The sequence below is a fragment of the Lissotriton vulgaris genome, chromosome 4_1, assembly GCF_964263255.1.
Source record: "Lissotriton vulgaris chromosome 4_1, aLisVul1.2, whole genome shotgun sequence".
Classification (NCBI taxonomy): domain Eukaryota; kingdom Metazoa; phylum Chordata; class Amphibia; order Caudata; family Salamandridae; genus Lissotriton; species Lissotriton vulgaris.
Window position 1 is genome coordinate 600,893,428 of NC_141691.1, and position 12,077 is coordinate 600,905,504.

General features: G+C 40.7%; 1 protein-coding gene across 6 annotated transcripts in view; it reads left to right on the forward strand.

Annotated features, from left to right (window-relative positions):
* SEPTIN7 (septin 7) overlaps nucleotides 1-12,077 on the forward strand; it is a 508,515-nt gene that overhangs the window by 453,218 nt on the left and 43,220 nt on the right. For 4 of the 6 annotated variants that reach the window (XM_086964822.1, XM_086964824.1, XM_086964823.1 and 1 more), the window contains exons 11-12: nucleotides 2,508-2,528; nucleotides 8,401-8,536. In XM_086964822.1, coding sequence (XP_086820948.1) covers nucleotides 2,508-2,528; nucleotides 8,401-8,536 — 157 coding nt within the window. The remainder of the gene's footprint in view (nucleotides 1-2,507; nucleotides 2,529-8,400; nucleotides 8,537-12,077) is intronic. The other 2 variants (XM_086964825.1, XM_086964821.1) reach the window with 1 other exon arrangement.

Consider the following 12,077-nt stretch of genomic DNA (forward strand, 5'->3'; position numbering starts at 1 on the left):
AATCCCTCCCGACACAGTACTCCCGGAGTCCTCTCCACTGGAGGACAGGCTGCTGACTGACTTTATGGAACAGAAGGCAACCTCCCTTACATACAAAAAACTAGTTAATAACCTGCCGGACCCCACACAGAAACTCCGGGAGCGATGGACCGGGGAACTCGGGGATATGGATGACTCGGAATGGAACGAGGCGTTGGCCTCACCAAGGGAGGTGGGCATCTCAGCTAGGTTTCGGCTGGTACAACTCAAGATCCTACACCGCACCTACTATACCAGAACACTCTTGCACAAGATACAGAAGACACCACACCCCTTCTGTCTCAGGGGATGCGGGGAGGAGGGGTCCCTGCTTCACACACTGTGGGACTGCCCGTTGCTTCAAGAGGTATGGAGACAGATTATGCGAACAGTCTCCCAGGCCCTTGAGACGTCACTCCTGCCGGAACCTCGCAAATGTCTGTTAAACATTTGGGATCCTACTGACCTGAACAGGTATGAACAGCTGTGGGCCACATTAGCTATGACAGTGGCAAAAAGGGACATAGCACAAAAATGGGGTGCTCCGGAATTACCAACAGTGTCGGGCTGGGTTAGAAATATGGACCTCCTCATGGTGAAGGAACGAGCAGTATATATGTTGCGGGCTTGTCCGCGTAAATGGAATAAAGTATGGACGCCTTGGAATAAATATAGGGGGGAACCATGTGAACCATTGTCGGAGAATGAAGAACTGGAGTCGGAGGAGGAGGATGATTAGAAGGGTGAAATGCTATGAGCTTCCTTGATTTGTGTGGGGTGGTAGGAGCAGCAATTGTGACCTCTGAACCAATGTATAAGCTCTATGTAGTGGAAGACACCATTATATGAAGAAACGCAACTGTATGCTGTGGTGATGACGTTAGTTAAGTTCTTTTGCAAAAAAAAACAAAAAAAAAAAAACATTTTTTCTCCATACCTAGAAGTCACTAGGAACTAACTGCAGTCTTAATAGGTGGGAAAAATGGTAACTAGAACAGAATGTGGAATGTTGGACTGTATATCTCTATACTGCATTGTGTATAAATCTCTTTACTTTGTATGTAGTGCACATTCACCTTATACGCCTATGATTCTTGTAATTTCACCATCTATACACCCATACCGAAGCAATATGTACCGGATTTCCGCAATGAAAATGTCGAAATTAAATTCTGCACCTATTTTGTCAATAGTTTTTCAAAAAAAAAAAAAAAGCTCTAATGTACTACATTGCAAAACCAGAGATTTCTGTAAAACTAAACAACTTTGTTGCTTTTCCATCCCGTCAAAAGGAAAATCCATATCTAAATCCAACATTTCTAGATGGATAATTAAATGTATTCAGACATTTTACGTCAAAGTTAAAAGGACTAAATCTACACCCCCTAGAGCACACACTGCTTGTAAAATAGGGGCTTCCATGGTCTCCCATGCAATATCCCAATAGCTGACATAAGTACGGCAGCTGCATGATCTACATCACACACTCTCTAAACATTATTGTGTGGATGTTCTAGCATGCCAACAAGCTAATGTAGGTCAGCCAGTGCTATGTACTCTTTTCCAAAAAAAAAAAAAACACAACACCCACAGGTTAGCCACTGCTTTTGGAGAATATGGTTTTACAGTCCATGCAAAGCATGTGAATTTACAGCCACACATGCCTTGAACGGATTGTTACTTACCCTGTAAGCATATGTTCTTGGCATGTAGTGCTTCAGATTCGCATGCGCCCACCCTCCTCCCCGTACACCTGTGGCCGTTGCAGTTCCTTTTTGCTTTTCTATATGCATGGACATCTCTTTACTGATGCTTGCTCACACTCCCTTCTCACCTGCCTGGCGGAAGACAATCCAACAATGGAGTTGATGCCCATGTGCATTATCACCAAGAGGAAGAGTCACTTTACTTCGTGACTGGAAAGACTTCTTTGGAGAAAAACCATTTGCACACATCCGGAACCAACACTAGATGGCAGGAGTATGCAAAGCATACGAGTCAACAGCCATAGATGCCAAAAAAAGATGCCTACAGGGTAAGTAACATAATCCTTTAAAAGAATAATGTAACTGTAATGTGTATATTGCATTGCATATCACATACACATTAGGGTTGTAGACCTTTAGTTCATAAAAGGATTGAAACTTTAAAAAGCATATATTTAATGTAGCAGAAAATCAAAGTAATAGTTTTTCATGTCTCTGAGGAATTTGTATATATTAATTCACACAATGTATATGCATGTGTACCAGTGATGCCATTTCGTAGTAATCTGCTTGGTGCAGCGTTTTAAGAATCACCTGCTATTAATGCACACTAATTGTTAAGTTCTAATTAACTCACTTTTCCTAAGCCTAGATTTGTTTTTTTGCCAACTGATTTTGCTGTGTTTACATTAATTTGCTTCTTTAATTGAACCATACGTTTGCAATCTGTGCTTTTAATTTGATTGCTTTATTGCATGCTGAGTTTATATTTTTGTTTTTTAGATATGACACTGTTGACGGCATGTAAGTGGTATTTTTAATTTATTTCAAAGGCTGATGCTACTACTTGAAATTATATTAAATTTTATATGATTTTTCAAAGTGCAAGTTTTCTTTTAATCTTTAATGCAAGTTTTCTTTTAATCTTTAATGCACATTTGTATTTAATCTTATCTGTGACGTTAAATTTACTATCCCTCAAACTGCAAAATATCCACAAGTGATCTCAAAATTTCCTTGAGAAACTATTTCTGAAATTCATGTTCAGTACTGTAGAGAGTTGATTTTTGTAACGATTCCCTCCAAATTTTTACATTTGCGGATCTGACTTTCTCGTTGTTTATTGCGAACCATCTGGAAATAACGTTTAATTGCAGCATCTGTGCCTTCAACAAATCCGGCCCATCCTACCTGTCGAGACGCTTCCCTCACTACACCCCGGGTCGCACTCTCAGATCCTCACAAGAAAACCTTATGACCCCCTCCAAATTCAACCTGAAGACTAAGGGTGGAAAAACACTCAGTTCCCTTGCTATTAGAGCCTGGAACAGCATGCCTAGGCATCTTAGATTTCAGACGCAGGAGAAGCCATTTAGGAAGCTCCTCAAAACGTGGATTTTTAATCTCTCCGATGACTGGACTAAAGCAGCCATCTAGCCCCCCACCACCTTCCCGTCGTTCTGGTCCCAGGTTTTACAGCGCCAAGATGCTCCCTTGGGAGCGAACGTTAGCGCTCTATAAATACCCATCCAATATCCAATATCCAATTTTGGCATTTTTGTACTCTGGATGCTGGGTTGCCAGAATTGTGTTGATACGTCCTATTTACGAAAGGTCGCATTACACACCTACCTTACAAGTTGTGTTAAACGAGAACAGTAGAAGTTAACTCTTAGATCGCCGAGAATATACACAACTTTCTCTACAGCAATGCCCCACGAATCTAAATCGATTTGAAAGAATAATTTGTCTGCTGCATCCAAGGTTATCATAACTTTACTATAGTTATGTCTGTATGCGTGTGGAATCATGTAATTTACTGCTTGTGTCTGTTGATGCTGTTAGTGACGTCACATCCGCTACATAATTTTCAGGCAGTTATTTATCATTTGCTAATGGTATGAAAGGGACAATGTTCATCTGTTCCTAAGTAGAGTTGCATAAACTTGGGTAAAGAAGAAAAAATCTCAAGGGGTAATCCAGGTTACCTAATGAAAGTGCTGTCAATTATTCTGCATTAAAACCTGGCCCGTGACCCCCAGTCTGACTTTCAGGGGTACACACTTCGCACCAAAGAATGAGCCCTCCGTGCCACGGAAGACAGTGCTTTCTGCTTTGATCTTTTTGGTTGTTTACTGATTGACCCTTACCGTTATTCCCTCCCCCTTTCCATATTGATCCTTCTTCCCTGGAACGGTTCCTTTCATCCTGCTCTTCTCTCTTCCTCCTTTCTGCCCCTCTCAGCCTGTTTGCTGAATTTAAACATATAGTGCACATGTAACTGCAGTTTTCTATAAAGCGCCCAAATGCCATCTCCTTCAATAGTGCGATAGTAAAACACACAAATAAGTGTGGTGTTCTGCCCCTGTATGCACTGGGCTCAGCCTGCTCATAACAGAATGGAACTGTGCCGTTTTACTCGATTTGACCCTAGTCACATTCTGCAAAACCCCTTGTCATCTGATGACCTTTCTACATTCTCTTTGAACTCCTAAAGCCAGCAGCCTGAACAATGTGCAAGAAACTGATAGAGACGCCAACTTAAAAAACTTGGATGAAACAACTAGTTTAGGATACTTGTCAGCGGGTTCTCAAAACAAATGGAGCCTCCATCAGATACTACTTGTGCCAGCGCCCCCTCTGAGACCGTTGTGTGCGATGGGTAATAATTGCTTATCGTAGGCCATCAGATCTCATCTAGCTCCACCTGCGCCAGCTTTTCCCTATGGGGAATTCGTTTGTCGTTGAGCATTACTAGGGGGATCATCTGAAGCGCGTTTGGCCACCAACTAGACCTAGGTCCTACTTGAGAGATGTTTTCTGCAAACCTATCTCAATTGTGTATGATTATGCACCAGGCTTTCCAGTTTCATGTAGAGCATAGTAAGCGTTGTGTAGAGCCAGTGTCACGGGAGACTACACTTTTTTGCCATACAGCAGTCAGTTGGGCATTATTAGTTCTAGAGTTAAAGGTGGAAAAGGTATAGTGTAAGAGTGTCTCCTTCTCTCCTCCTTTTTTGGAATGCCAAAAATGTTATTTGTAACTATGCAGCCAAATAAAATGTATTTAATCTGTACGACTTCCAAAACCCGAAAACCCCATTAGGCTCCATGTGCACAACAAATAGTACGCAATTTATTTTCATTTGTAAGCCTAGAAATGCTGAAATGAAGTTATGTAGTCACCATCTCGCCGTCCTTGCGTAAAAGCAGCAGACCGTCCATTAGCGGCATGTTTCCTGATTAGAGTGACCAGCCACGCATTATGTTCGATCTACAAAGATTTTGCCTCGACTTACGGAGTAGGACTGTGCGTCTGTAAGATTTTCAGAAATCAGCTAAGTTAACTCTTTCGAGGAATTCAAGACTACTACTACAGAGTAATGGAAATTTTAAGTTTGCCCTACACGGTGGCTGGTGGAATAATAGCCAGGATGCATGAAACTGGACATCCTGCCCAGTTCAGCTGAATTTAACCTGCCCACCAAATGGTCTGTGCTGTGACTTTCTGGGCTGGAGTAAATATCTGCTTTCTGAGTAAAATGATTAGCCTACAAGTCATTCCTGAGTCCTGACTCTAGTCCGACTGCAGAGAGCCGTGCGCCTCTGTGGGGAGGGCATTAGTAACACCTTGTCGGAAACTTTGAAGGAGGCACTTGTTTATTTATAAGGGGTTGACAGTTGTCTTGTTGATCAATCGTTTCCTTGCTACACTTGTGTTATATAAAAATGCAAAACCATTAGTTAATTTAGTTAGAGGATTTTAAATTTATCTACCACTGTAAACCATTAACAGGTGTTGTGAAAAAGTCACTCTGACTCCAGAGCCCACTATCAGTGTGTTACATCACTGCACGCATTGTATTCACAATTTCAGCCTCAGCAGTCTTAGCTTTAAAAAGATAATTTAAGCAATAGTGAAACCTGAAGTGAAATCGTTACCTTTTGGAAATTTCAGGTTAAGCTCCCACTTTGAGGAGCAGCTCAAAATTAAACTGCATAGGAGACTTTCAGATTGAAAAGCCATATCTTAAATATGTGCAGGCATTTAAGATACACTAGGTGTGACAGTATTGGTGGAACCAATACTGTAAGATCCGAGAATGAAATGGAAAGGGACAGTAAGAAGGAAAAGAATTGCCAAAAATGTGTCTATAAACTGTAAACCTATTCGATTAGCTACTTTTGGAGTCAATCGGTGAAATGTACTTACAGCTGTACTTGCTGGTTACGTGAAGCTAAAATCAAAAAGAGATCCTTGAAACTCTCCATCTCTTTCAACTGTGTTTAACCCGTTTAGAGCGTCGAATGTTCAGCGCCCAATGCTGAATGTTCGATTAACGGGTGGGGCCGCGTCGGCCAACGGACGTGCGCAGCACTACCAAGGTAGTGCACGCGACGACCGACGGCAGCGCTTAAGGGGTTAAAATTGCTGCAAATGTATTCATAAAGGAGCTATGTAGGACCAATAATAATGTTAATGCTTAATTCAGAGAATTCACTCGTACTAGTGAGGTGAAATCCCAGTCCACACTGGGAGGAGTTTTGACTTTCAGAAGTGTAGTTAAACTTTTAGATCAAGAGTTGCCAGTAGATTTAGGCCTGTACAGTTTAAATAAATAGAGAAAATAGCAGGGTGCACTCTCTCCCTCTGGGTCTGTTAATTGTGGCAACAAGGCCTTTTTGGTCCCTAGATACTGAATCACTTTTTAGCAATAAATGAATAATGATGTGCACAAGGGAGTTAAAGACATTACTGTGCATAGCCATCAGTTAATGTGTTTTTGTTTGCTTCTTATTTAATGGCTTACTTTACTTTTCTTCTGTTTCTGTCCCATGGGAGCAAGAATGCTTTACCATCCTTTAGATTGTCTGTTGACTATCATTCCACTTCTCACAATTTATATGGAAGAACTTTTTTTTTAATTAAGCACTCTGAGTTCATGTGTTTATTGCTCTTGTGTGCTCCCCCTAAAAAAAAGCACCCGACTACTTTACCCACAACTCCCTGCTTCTCACCCATTGCTCCCTTACTTCTTTAAATAAAATATTTGAATGTAGTTTTTGTTTGGGGGGAATAGCCCAGCAGCTACCATTTTCTGCCCCACTCCTTTATTGCTACCTCACCCCGCCTACTACCTGTTGCTTCCCCCACCTGCCCCATGAGCTCCTCTATTGCCCCCCTTTTCACCCGGTCCTTTAAAGAACTGTATTTCATTTAATTTTTTAGAGGTCCTGGCAGCTTCTATTTGTTGCCAAGGTGCTCCACATTTCTATCTTAAATAGGTAAATACAAAAAAAATGCCCACATCCGTTCCTTAGGCACAGACCTACATAGTGACACTTGCACGCTCCTATGGAATGGCGAAGCAGTGGGAGTATTTTTGTTATCTTGTTATACTGGTTAGCTTTGCCAATGCTTATTATAGAAGTAACCCAAGCAAGACTGGGCAGGAGTTGTTTCTTTTCCATTCAGTTTACAGTTGGCAGTAGGGTATGTGTAGTTGTTCATTTTACCATTAATTCATTGCCTTCATTCAAATTCCTGACGTACATGTACCTTGCCATTAAAATAATTAAACTGCAAAAAGGTCAGTATATTTAGGTATCAAATCTAGCAAGTTTAAACAAGGTCAAATATATTCTTTGCGTTGCGAAAGGAAAGAATGGAAAATAGAGTGCTGCAAGAATGTCAGTACAGCGCAACCTTGGTGGGATTAGATATTTACTAGAGCTAAAAGGGTTTCTGTACCTTACAATTTCGAAGGATTTCTTATAGGTTCTTCAAATGCTTCATTTAAACTGCTGAATTGCTATAGTTGTGATCAGATTATCTTGGATTAATGATAAGGAAGCAGTTGTGCTGTTGTGGATTGTTTTGTCTTTGAAGTATATGAGAAGGTAGAGTCACATTTCTGGCACCAAGGGGGTCTGATTTCTTCTTTGGAATTTGAAATGTGTTCTTTTGCGATACAAAGGCCTCGGAGATAGTTTGTGTGTTAAAACAATTGCTATATTTAACTTGGAGATGATTCATTATGCTGAATTTTAACTCTAAAAGTTGTCCAAATAGGTGATGTTTGGTTAATTCGTGTCATGGACTGAACACGCTCCGGTGTATTTAATGCTTTCTAAAGGTCCTGTTTACAGTTTAGGTGTGTACAAAATTATTCATTGCTGTAGATTGCCGTGAATGCGTTTATTCCCATCTTAGTGGTGTGCTTACTATCAATTATATGCTGACAAGCTCCCAAAGTTAAATATTTAATGAGTCTCTTGGGACTATTATCCAAGCTCAAACTTTCATGTGTTTTTTTTTTACTCTTGTTTACGCATATCTGGATGTTTAAGTAGTCAGCCAAATGGAATTGCTACAGGATCAGATAAACCTAAGCCATTGCACTTATGAGTGATTCATTTGACAAAGCAGTGGTTTTCCAGGACTTCTAGTTGTGTCTCTGAAGTATGCGCAAGAAATTCATAAAGATTCACTCATGTTGTGATACTTAATATGGAATTTTGATGTTAGTGTGATTTCCTGATGTCTTTACTTATTTTTAGATGTTGCTCAATGAAAAAGTGAGTACCGTTTTTTTCTTTGCATACAGCATGTATTTTATTGTGCATCAAAAGTGTCAAGTCTATGGACCTCATTTTTCCCTTGGATTTAAAATAGGAGCCCGCTTGCACAAATGGAAGAGGAGAGAAGAGACCACGTAAGCAAGATGAAAAAAATGGAGATGGAAATGGAGCAGGTTTTTGAAATGAAGGTTAAAGAAAAAATTCAGAAACTGAAGGACTCTGAAGCAGAGGTATTTAATGACAAATGACCTAATACAACTTCGCACATTTTCTACTGTACACACATTATTAATCTTCTGTGAAAAGGCAAACATGTCCAATTGCTTATGTTTTAGTGTTGTTCATTGAATCAAATTTGTATTGATGCTTTAGTTAATACAGTTTCAGTTTTTAACGTCTTTATTTCGAAGTTTTTCTTCATAAAAGACAAGCATATAAAATACATACACAAAACACACAACTAATATATACAAATTTATACAAACAATTAAAATTTTCCTTCAAGAATCTTGTTTAAAAAACAATTAAATAGCATAGAAAGACGTTTGTGTCAATGTTAATACAGATATAAAGAGTCAATTCAGGAATGCTTCCCAAGAAAAATAGGTTAACAAGTTTGACACTCAGCTATTGGCTCTTCATAATTACATATAATACAAGTTAAAAGAGACATATGCCCAATCTATAGGAGCCTTTTCCTCGCTTAAGAACATACTACATAAAAACCGCATTACTGACTGGGTTAAAATGTAAGCTTGACCCTTAATAACAGCTATTCAAACATTGCAGTATTTATAGAATAAGTCATATCTATGGGGGGCTGGTAAGCTGATACCACCCCTTTCTAGCAAATAATTGTATGCTGCTGTAGATCTTGGTAAAGGGATGTGTGGGGTACACGGATAAAAATCATACAAATCCCAAATGGAAATGGGGCCGTCACCTTCGTGGGGCTGGGAGGATCGTAAGTAGGGGACGATGTTCCTATTCCTAAATTTAACAAGGATTAGGTCCCCAGGAATGTCCTTAGGTAATGACCCTAACCAGCCCACCCTTCTAACACTCAGGATACCACCATCCATATTGGGTGGCAGGGGTCTATTTTTAGCTAACCAGAAAATGACCTTGTATAATAGGTCCTGATATCTCTCGGGTTTCCTGTGAGCGGGAGCTGGTACTCCTGAAAGAACGAGCACAAAGGGGGCGGCTTCCGGAGGTAGGTCTATACGTGCTGTTCTGTTTGGCTCTGCTCTAATAGCAAGTAATTTGTTGACAAAGGATTAGGGGCGATTTTAGTGACCAGTGGGGGTTGACTCTTAGGAGGTTGTCTTTCAATCCGGACCTTTTTTGTATTAAACAAAGGTTTGTGCGCGGTTTTAGTAGCAGTTGGAGGTAACATGCTGGGAGCTAAAACAGTTTTTGTTGTGTCAATTAACATAGGCACTTCAGGTGCAGTTAATGGAATGGAGCAATTGGGTGTTGCCATCTTTATAACAGGTGAAGAGTTGGCTTTAATAGCAGACTCTATACTTGTCAGCCTATCCCCTAAAGCGGTAATTCGTTCTAGCAAGGGTGCTTTAGTTAATACCAACATGGGGACATCATCCTCAACCTTTCCCAAATGTTAACTTCTCCTTGGAGATACTAAATCTTAAAATAATGAATATGCTGTGCATAGATTTTTCCTGCTCCATATAAATTTGTCAAAGGTCTCACTTCTCTCACGTGCTTTTTACATTCACCTGGAGTGTGCCTTATTAACCGTTATAGAAGATGCTTGCACGTCCTTACCGGTGTCATCATTTAGAGATTTTTATTGTCTTGTCTATTCCAATCTTACAGTGAGTCAAAGAGCCTTGAAGTGGCATATGGTATCATGCCCCATTAATAAAATATGTATTATATTTATTTATCTTTTTGTGTATTGCCTCCGTATGAAGCCCCTATTGTGAATACCAGAGTCAGAATCCTGTTATTAACGGAGGTGACTTCTAAATTGCTGTTATCTGTGGATTAATCGTGAAGCAAGTAGCTTCCTCACCCAGGTCTTCACAGATCTAATGAGAGAGGTTGATGGGCTCGCACTGATTCTCTGCCTCCGCTCCTTATCCAGAGAATTGATGGAGGTGGTAGAATGGTAGATGAAATGTGGATGTCCAAATGCTTTCTCAGCCTTTAACTCCTTTGACTGGTCTCCAAATATTCGAGGCAGCCAGGGGAAAAGCAGGTGCCCTCTCTCCCTTGCCTCGCATGGTTCAGTGCAGACCAGGAGTCAGCTGATTTCTCAACTCTCGAAGACCTGCTGCAGCCTGCTTGGCTGAGGCTCTCTGCTCTAGTCTACGGAGGAGAGCAAGGCCTTCAGGGATCCACAAGGAAGGTTAGTAGAACAGGTTTGCCGAACACCTGTTAGTTTTTTAGTAATATTTTATATGCAGGTTGGGGTTCTTGAGGGGGGGAGGGGTGAGTATGAGTTGATGACAGGCAACTAGCTATGTAATGTTCTTTTTGTTTTTTTAAATTATTAGCGAAGGTTAGAGGGAATGCTAGGAGATAAGGTTTGCAGGATACAGTATATGAATGTTTTATGTATGGAAAGAGGGTTGCTGTCAGTCAGTGTAGTTAATATAGGAGTGGTAGAATCCTAAGGCCATAATATCTACACTGACTGAGCAACAATATCAGCCTGGGACTAAATGTCCTCACCAGATTCAGATGGCTGGGGCGTCTGTCTAATGGTCTAATGTGGTAGTCCTTGCAGTAGAATTTCACTGGTGTGCTGTACAGGTCGAATATGAATAATGTTTATAAATCTGTCTATTCCTACCCAGTAAGGGAAATTGAGATGTGTTTCAACATATAAGGTCTGATTAAATGTTGATGTTCTTCAGGTCAGGGACCATTTGTAACATAATGGTGTTTCATTGGAGGCGGATGGTCTGTGTGAGTCAAACCGTATGGATTTTAGACATCCTCTTAAGTCTAGTGGTTAGGTCCAGAACTGTTTATCCTTATAGTGCTTCTCTCTCTCTTTTTTTGAGTGAGTATGCGCTGCCTACCATTTGGTGTTATTTCCAGCCTTTACTGTGCTCAGACACACGTCCTGCAAGCCTTCCAGTGTAGTTAGGATCTTTATTTATTGTCCCCCACCTTTAGGTCTGGATCTCAAGGTAGGAGCTCCTCCTTGGACAAGCAGAAGAAAAAAGCAGTTTTTTCAGGAAAATAAACAGGTTTTTTTATCAGAGAACAAAACACTGAAAGACCTACATGAAAATCAGTTTCCCTCTCAAAATTGGTTTTGAGCCCCTCTCACCCACCAGTTTGTCCCCCGGAGAATGTAGCGCAGAAATGGAGCAAATGCCATTAAGGTTCTGCCCTAACTGCCACCACAAATTTAAACAAGAGGTCAATCATGGGGTATGCAACTTGTGCCACCAGACAGAGGACTGCGGCGCCTGTGCAGAGTTGTAGCCAAAAATACTACAGGCATGAGAAAAACAGAACTTGGCAAACTACAATGAAGCATGCGAGGGTGACTGATATGGCACAGAGTCAAGATTCCATCCCAGAACTGAGGACACCCATAGTGATAAGTCATTAAAAAAAAATCAACATCAAGAGACACCTAATGTTGCAAGCAATAGGTTAACAACCCAAGGGCTACTGGGGATGGAGCAGACCTCCTCGGATTCAAAGTACCCCGAGGTCACACAGGCAAAAAAAAAATGTAATTGTTGTGGATGACAGAAACTAGCCCAAATCCAGGGATACCAC